The sequence below is a fragment of the Tuber melanosporum genome (genome assembly GCF_000151645.1).
Source record: "Tuber melanosporum whole genome shotgun sequence assembly, scaffold_220, strain Mel28".
Lineage (NCBI taxonomy): Eukaryota > Fungi > Ascomycota > Pezizomycetes > Pezizales > Tuberaceae > Tuber > Tuber melanosporum.
In genome coordinates this window covers 60,079-68,618 of record NW_003298887.1, presented here as the reverse complement: position 1 = coordinate 68,618, position 8,540 = coordinate 60,079, and the positions used below count along the sequence as shown (strand labels likewise).

General features: G+C 49.1%; 1 protein-coding gene; it reads right to left on the bottom strand.

Annotated features, from left to right (window-relative positions):
• Positions 1-2,152: 2,152 nt before the first annotated feature.
• On the bottom strand, positions 2,153-8,266 carry GSTUM_00000822001 (uncharacterized protein; the record flags this gene model as incomplete). XM_002838093.2 has 17 exons in its annotated part: positions 2,153-2,875; positions 2,977-2,992; positions 3,073-3,120; positions 3,188-3,215; positions 3,317-3,322; positions 3,393-3,986; positions 4,074-4,209; positions 4,296-4,648; positions 4,709-4,816; positions 4,873-5,159; positions 5,256-5,287; positions 5,372-5,391; positions 5,461-6,341; positions 6,406-6,786; positions 6,851-7,814; positions 7,908-8,080; positions 8,236-8,266. The coding sequence occupies 17 exons, from the start codon at positions 8,264-8,266 to the stop codon at positions 2,725-2,727; spliced, it is 4,209 nt and encodes a 1,402-aa protein (XP_002838139.1). The 3' UTR covers positions 2,153-2,724.
• Between the last annotated feature and the right edge of the window lie 274 nt (positions 8,267-8,540).

The following is an 8,540-nucleotide window of genomic DNA, read 5'->3' as shown; positions in this document are numbered from 1 at the left end:
GCTCCCCACCGCCAAATCTACATGGACGCGTATCCGCTATCGAAACCTCCTGGTGTTTGGACGACCGTCAACAGCGAAGGGCCCTGAAGACCACCGGCAAGGGCCTAGATCGAAACATGATCGTCTAGCACTCCTATCCACCTGCCACCTCCTGCGGGGTTGAGTTCCGGACCGCTGGTTACCATTGTGCGTGGTGGTATGTATAATGTTCTCGATTGCTCACTCATATCACCACCCATTCACCTTCCGCGTTTTCCCACCGCCTGGGGGTAGTGGTGGTGACTACTTGGTGGTGGGATATCTCTCTCGAATAGCACCCGGACTGAAACTCAATTCTTGGGCTGGTCAACGCTGGGCTGTTTCTGCCGGGGGAATTACGTCCCAAACACTGCATCTATGCACCGACTGATATCGGGAGCTCCCCCTTGGATGACACGACCTTGGAGTACTCCTGGGATTTTGGTATAATAAACTAAGCCTCCGGGCCGAAACTCAATCTTCGAGCCTGGTCAATCGTCAGAGTATCTATAATTATATTCTGGATTACATGGTGAGCCAATGCCCCCCCCTTCTCCAGGAAGACAGAGGCCACGACACATCCAGATATCTCCAACCCTTTGAAACCCCCACTTACCGCGTAATCGTTCAGCTCACCCCCTCCCATACCGCTATCTTGAGCTACCCCGAAAATTGAGTTTCGGACCACACGCCGTGCATCCGACTCAATATCAAAACCAGGGATTCGAAAAGGAAGTTCCCAACACGGGGATCACATACATCACCGAGTAGAATTATTTGCCAGCAAGCAATAAAACCAAACTCTAACTAGCACCAGAGAACCCACTCACCACGACAGCACCAGTCGTGAGTCCCGGACAAACCACCAAGCTCACACACAGCACACGAATCGCCATCGTGGGTATCCAGTATCAAACTTCCTACCTGCTACTACACAACTTCCGGATAACCACTCACATCCACAGCCCCAACACAAATACGCACCCTCAGCAAGGGTTCGATCGAGCCGGGGAGACGTTCAGATAAACGCCCAATCATCAAAGGGAGGAAGGGGAAAAAGCGAAACAATTTGCCCCTTCCCTCACTCAAAACGAGAGCATCACCATCTTCAAAACACACACCCTCTTCCGGGATTCAATTCCGGCCCGGATTATTGCGCGCGCATTCGCATATATACCTAACGTCGAAACTTCTTGCTACTACTACGAACGTACGCGCTCACTTACGCGTAGGCACAAAACACGTATGGTATCATACCCACCGGCAATCATTGTCGGCCATTTCCAGTAATGAGGGAAGATAGTGGGTCTCACGGATAGGGCGGAGTAGGGCGTGGTAGGGCAGTTTTGGGTATCGGTCGAATGGGTGGAAGGAGGGCACGTAGGACGGTATGATGGAGTGAAGGGGAGGAAATGGAAGTGAACGGTCTAGACAAGGCCATACCATACCAGCCCGATTCCGAAACCACCCTCCCTCCACAATTCTGCACGGCGAGTGGAACGCGGATGATGCTTGTGATGCTGCGTACCCGCTATTATCGAAAACCTTGGTTGATGTATATGGTACCCTGCCCTACGGTACCCTACATACCCACCAAACAGACCCCCAGCCAGCTAAATTATCTGTTACACCCCACAACCGCAAATATCCCGCTGCGAGGATCTAAAGCAAATGGTGCCCAGTAACCATTCAGTCACTCACTCACTAACTCGCTCACTACGGGACCACTGCCACCGCCAAGACCTAAAAGCGTAAACAATTCTTGGCGGAAAAAGGCGCAGCGCGAAGTCGTTGTTCCTTCCGAATGCCTGTCCAGTCATACGGGTGGGCTAACTTAGTACTGCAATAGCGAATGAACGTTATTTCCCTCGGTAGGATAACCTACCCCATTGGATGGGTGCGGCGGGGCGAATAGGGAGGGTTGTTGGGATATGAGCTGTTTTTTTTTTTTTTTTTTTTAAAAAAAAAAGATAAATTATTTCTCGCAGGGTTTGCGGTCTGTAAAAGTACGGAAGCGGGCGGGTAGGCTGATATAGAATTTCGCCTTTGGAATTGGGGTTGCTGATATTGTAGACCGCCTGTAGTACTTGTATCATAGTAGTCCAATAGTGTGATAGTGTGATAATATGATAGCTAAAGGTACCTAACTTATGTTGCATTCTAGTTCGTCTGTCTGTAATACACTAGGGCACAACATACCGGTAGTAGAAAGGCGGAAGGAAAAGTAATGGGGGAGGGGAGGTGAGAGTGAGGAATAACATTTCATTAGCCGGCAACTCCGTTTGTAAGGCTGGCAAGTTTACTAGCTAGCAAGCCTTGGGACAATCATGCCACACCGGCACATGCCACACAACCTCTCCATCCCACCCACATACCGTTTTGAGAATCCCATACCGGTACGAGTACTCGTACTTGTAGGCATAAGAAAAACAGCTGAATAATCAAATCAAATGGAAACAATATGAAAGGGAAATAAGGACAAAAACTCAATAGCTCAAATATTCGAACAGGAAGGGGGGAAAAAAACACCGTTCGTGCAGTTCTGGTACAGTGGGTGTGGAACTGAAAACATTTTTTCTTCCGAAAATTTTGGAAAAAAAGACAATATCAAAAAAAACAAAAAAAAAAAACACTCAAGACGTGCACACTGCTATCAATCAATCAGCCCCCTCTTGTTCTGCTATATTCCCTCGCGCGCACACGGACTCAGGATACCGGTAGCTCGCTGGAAGAGCCTGCCTGGGTTAGCCCGGCCTCTTTGGCAAGGGCAAAGAACAGGGAATTTTTGTCGCTGAGCAGGGCTTCTGGGGTATCGAATTCGGCGACCCGACCGGCCTGAAGAACGATGACTCGGTCACTCAAACACGAGTCGAGTTAGCTGGATTATAAAAACAGAAATAAGGGCAAAGCCTTCCAGGAGACCGTGTATAAATAATGGGGGGGAATGTTTAAAATCACCTGTCAATGATGGTATCTGTTTTAAGAGCGTCAGCACTGCCCACAAAAGCTTATTGCCCGGGACGAAGTAGGAGGGAGGGAATTTAAACGACTCACTTAAACGATGAGCGATTGTCAGGATGGTCCTGTCGCGGAATCTATCTCCTATTTAATTGGAAGGTTTATCAGCATCAATGGAACCACGAAGCTACGAGAATTCTGGGATCCATACTTATGGTTCGTTGTAGCATGTTGTCCGTCTCAACCTATCACGGCTCGTTAGTCGAGAGCGTCTAAAATGAAATGTCGAGATGTGGGGAGACGAGTAAGAGCATGGGGAGTCCTCCGATTACGGGGGTACTTGCATCTATACTGCCAGTTGCTTCGTCCATCACTAGGATATTGGATGGAGTCAAGAGAGCACGCGCAAGATTTACCAAGGCTCGCTCGCCCACGGAAAGATTAGATCCGCCCTCGTGTACCTGCGCGTCTAACTTCCCGTCCATTGAGGAAACCTTGGCCTTGAGGTTAGAGAGTTCCAGCACCGTCCAAAGCTCGGTATCATCATGGACATGACTCGGATCCAAGTTGTCCCTTACAGTCCCTTCGAACAGTGAGGCATCCTGAGGGATAATAGCCAACCGTTGTCTCAAGTCCCTTAGGCCAATAGCAGACGTGTTGAGGGAGTCAACGCTAATATTGCCATTTGCAGGTTCAATAATTCGGAATAGCGCAAGGGTCAATGAGCTCTTCCCCGCACCAGTCCTACCCACAATCCCAATCTTTTCCCGGGGTTTAATGTCGATGTTGATGTCTTTGAGAACTAAATCCAGGCCGGGGCGGTACCGAGTCGAGTAATTATGAAAGGAGACAGCCCCATTTGCGGGCCAGCTCGTACTCGGTCTCTGGCTTGGGATGACTTCGGGCGCCTCGCTTGGAAGAGCTGCATATTCGAGCACCCTCTCTACCGAGACGATGTTGGTCTCAACCTCGACAGTTTGGCGGACAATCCAGTTGAGTGATTGAGTTATCTTCGGTAAAAAAAAAAAAATGATCAGTCACATTATGGCCGCTGTGATCTTCTCGAGTAAAACCACATGGAGAAGTTCGAAACTTACCTGCAGCGCGTACGACATTGATAAGCCAACCATGCCTGCAGAAAGATTAGTACCGGAAGCGACAGCAATAATTGGAAATCCAGCGGCCCCCAATATAACGACTGAGCCAATAATCTCCAATCGCACGGCGAGCCATCTGAACCGAGACAGTAGTTAGCAATGTTGTATACAATGGAGCATCTCGCTCGACACGGTGATGGGGGAAGAAGAAAAAAAGCTCACCTGTTCGCATTTATCGAAGGGAAATAGGCGCGCAGGTTAGCATCAATCCTCCATTCATTTTCAGCTATGAATCTGGACTGCTGTTGATAAGCCCTAATAGTAGAGATACCGCCGAGCGACTCTTGGAAGTGAGCATAGATAGGACTCCGTGATGTACTATCCAACCTTTTTAGTTCCCGGGAGGTTCGTAGGTAATAGCGCTGAATATAGAGATAGAGACACCCCAGGGGAACAACAAGAGCCAAAAATGGAGGTGTGGATATGGAGATAATGGCAATCGTAGCAATTGACCTGGCGCTATTACTAAACAACATGTTGAAACTTCGACAAAGCACCTCATCGATCCTGTAAATCTATAACACATACCACATTAGCATCTGATGAGGCACCAAGAAATAAGAGTGGGCGCATACATCACTAGAGAAGCGATTCAGGATACGGCCGGCGGGAGTGGTTTCAAAAAACTGCATCGGGGCTCGGAATATAGCAACTGCCATCTTATTGTGCAACTTCCTAGCAGCCTGCGGCCCATATTGTCAGCGATGTAGCGATGACTATCAAAGATGAGAAATCCAACCTCGATAGCGCAAAAAATCCAAAGAATTAGCGTCTGAAAGACCACAAGCGCAGCCGCGCCGACCCCAAAGGCAAAGTAAATGCCGAGATACTTGCCAACATGGTCGTTCGCATGGTTCTCGCCGTTCGCTTCGGACCATGTCTTGAGCCATACATTTCCTCCAACAGAAACAACCTGCGAGAAGATCAAAGCGAGAAGGTAAATCGCTACAGCAAAGAGGTTGCTAGCTTTTGCGTATTCTCCATAGACACTCCACTTGACCTTTCCTTTCTCCGAAAACTCTTTGCCTTGTGTTGTTCTCTTAACACGACTCTCCTCAACGTCTACGATCTTGCGCCTGTCCTTCTTGAAACTCGCCGCGGATGCCCTCCTCAAAGAGATACGCCTGGATTTCCTCATCTCAGGGCCGATGGTTCTGCCGTCGATATCGGGGACCTCATCCTCTTCGCTCGAGATTTCTAGCGCAGAAGTAGCGCCTGTACCAACAACAGTCGAAGACCTGTCGCTATCTTTATCGCTCTGATCCTGTTCTCGAGCTTCTTTGAGATGGCGAACGATGTTATATATTCCGCCTTTCATGGCCATGACGGTGTTGTAGGTGCCAGTCTCGGCTATTTCACCTGCAACAATAAGATGAATATAATCGGCTTCCATCAGTACGGGGATCGAGTTCGTTGCCAAAATTCTGGTCTTTCCGGCCAAGAGACCCTTAGGACCAAGAACGTTATCAATAAGATGCCTTCCAACATGCTGGTCAACGGCAGATAGGGGATCATCCAAGAGGTAAACATCGGCACGGGCATAGACGGCACGAGCGAGGGTCAAACGAGCCTTCTGACCTCCGGACAAAGAGATTCCCTTCTCACCAACTTCTGTCTCATCACCATCGGGCAGGGCATCAAAGTCCTCAAGAAGCGCACAAGCTCTAACGGTGGCCTGGTAAAACTCGGGGTCATAGCGGTGCCCAAACACGATGTTCTCTCTAACGGAGGCATTCATGACCCAAGCTGACTGGGCGACGTAAGCAGTAGATCCTCTTACAACGACTTTGCCTGACACCTTCCACAGATCTCCGAGAATTGCCTGAAGAAAGCTGGATTTCCCTGCACCGACTCGTCCCACGATACAGTTGAGTTCACCCTTCTTGGCCGTAAAGTTGATATTCTTCAAGGCGCTTTTGCCAGCCTCTGCGCGGTTCCAGGCGAATGTTGCATTAGTGATATTAAGAGCCTCTTCGCCCATTTCAAGTACTGGTGGCTCGTGGATCACAGCATCGAGTTGAAGTTCTTCGGCCATCAAGAATGAAGTGATACGTCCAACAGCAACACTAGCCTCAACAATAGCTGAAATTACCATAGGGAGAACCGAAAGAGGGAAAGTGAGTAAATTGAACAAGGTCAATGCTGGGAAGACAATATCTGTGGTCAATGGCTTATCTTGAGTCCAGACAAAGACAGCAAATGTAGAACCTAAATCGAGTGATTGTTAGCGTCCGGAAAATACGGTCAATTTCGATGATCGGGTGACTCATACAAGATACCAAAAACGGCGTGCTGGACCAAGTAAAACTGGCAAACGCCTGCGCGACGCCAATCTTCCTGAGGGTATGCAACTCTAGATCATTCCTGACATGGTCTAACTTAGCCATGAAAGGAGAGCCCCATCCGTAAAGCTTAATACTCTTCATGTTGTTCAGAATCTCAGTCATCAGTCTGGTCCGAGAGTCCTTATTCTTCATCTGAGCCTTCTGTAGCGTTTTCATGACACGAGCAATGATTCCGTTAACCGGAATCATGACAACCATCGCAGCAATTCCGGCAAACATGCTGGGTCCCAAAAGTTGATAAAGAGAAACCATGCAAAGAGCGATTTGGAAAGGCGCACTCCAAAGTTGCTGCCCATACTGGGTGATATCTGTGTGCACATCCATTAGTACATTGCGTGATATGATATGATCGAGAGTTAACCCAGAATTTACCCTGTAGTCGCTGGGTGTCAACAGCTTGTAGGTTTACAATGTCACCAGTGGTCTTGGAGGCTCGTCCTTCGTTTGACAGCCGCATACTCTTTTTATATATAGCTGCCGTCAAGCTACTCTTGATTCTCATACCCGTCTCGAAGGCATGCTGGAAGTACTGGTGCAAACACAGAGTTTGAACAACACTCGAGCCAAACATGGCAAAGGCAATGGCAACTCCTCGGACGACCGGCTGAGGATTATTAGAATTGTGAGACGATACAAATGCTATCAACAACCTCAAAAGCTGCGGTTGCACAAAAGCCAGGACATCATTCCCAATTTTGTAGAGAGAACCACGGGCATAAGGAGCACCAAAGGCCCTAAGCAACGCAATCCAAATGCTTGGCTTCTCCTTCTGAAGCTCCTTCTCCCATGCCTCGGTGAATTGATCTCCCGTAGCACGAGTTGTGTCGATCTTACGAAGATTCCAGAGATCCTCCTCAGTCAAGAACTTATTATACCCTCGCTTCATCATCACCGTCATCCACCCAAACGTAAGTCTCGAGAAGACGTTTGCGATCTCGCTAGGGCACTCGTTTTCCACCTCATCTTCACCAACGAGTGCGTATGGACCCCTCTTCCTCGGGACAATCAATTGCAGGAGGAAGACGAAGATTCCCGCAGCCTCCGCGCATGTCACCGCAATAAGCCGGGGAAGTCGGTGTTTATGATCGTGCAAGTCCACGGAAGACCGAAGCTCGACGCCATGTATGACGATGAAGAACAGCCAGTAGAAGAGCAGAACCCCATTGGGAACCCAAGATCGATCGTGTTCCAAGTAGTGAACGGTAAAGGCTACTCCGAGACCAACACAGGAGAGAATTGGCGACCAGAACCGAATATCGTAAAACCATGAATCGGAGTATTCAACCTGTAGTGAAGCGAGCAATGCCGAAACCGCAATTATGCCCGCAACTAACCCCTACAAACGTCATATCCCGTAAGCAAACCCCCTCAAGAAAAAACACTCCCCCCCCCCCCAACCGCCGTGCTACAGGAGCCACAAACAACTCACCAACTTCAAGGTATAACTCCAATCCTTCACTGCACCCACCGGCTTCTTGCGTGAAAGCCAATACACTTGGAAAGCCCCGAAGAAGATAATCCCTAAGCTGACTCCATCGATAACAGAATCTAGAAAACAAGGCGTGAAGTCGCTCCTCCCATGAGGGGAGATGGGGCCCCATCCTTCAAAGTTGCAAAACAGCCGAGGTCAGCTTGGGAAAAAATCAAGAACCGCGGAATACGGCTGAAAAAGGCGCGCAAATTTTGGGGCAAGGATAGGAGGACGCGTTTTTGCTCTCCAGAAATCAAAAGGGATTTGCATTTTTGCTACCACCAACCTTCTGGGTCACCACAAAAATTCCCCCGCATTTACCTACGAATCACGGGGAATGAGAGGAAGCCTATAATCCCGGACAAAATGTGATACCCCGATTCCAGAAGAGAAGCCGGACTTGGGGGAAAAAAGAAGCCCCACCGGTGTACGGGTATTGCAGCAGGAGCGAGCCCCGTCCGTGGCTGTGGCTGCAAGCTAGGAGATATGGGTAGAGGGGAGAAACAAATGGCGAGCGATTCAGCGAATCTCACGGGAGAGGCGGAGTGCTCAGGGTCAGGGGAGAAGGTGGAGAGAGAGGGAAGCACGGGG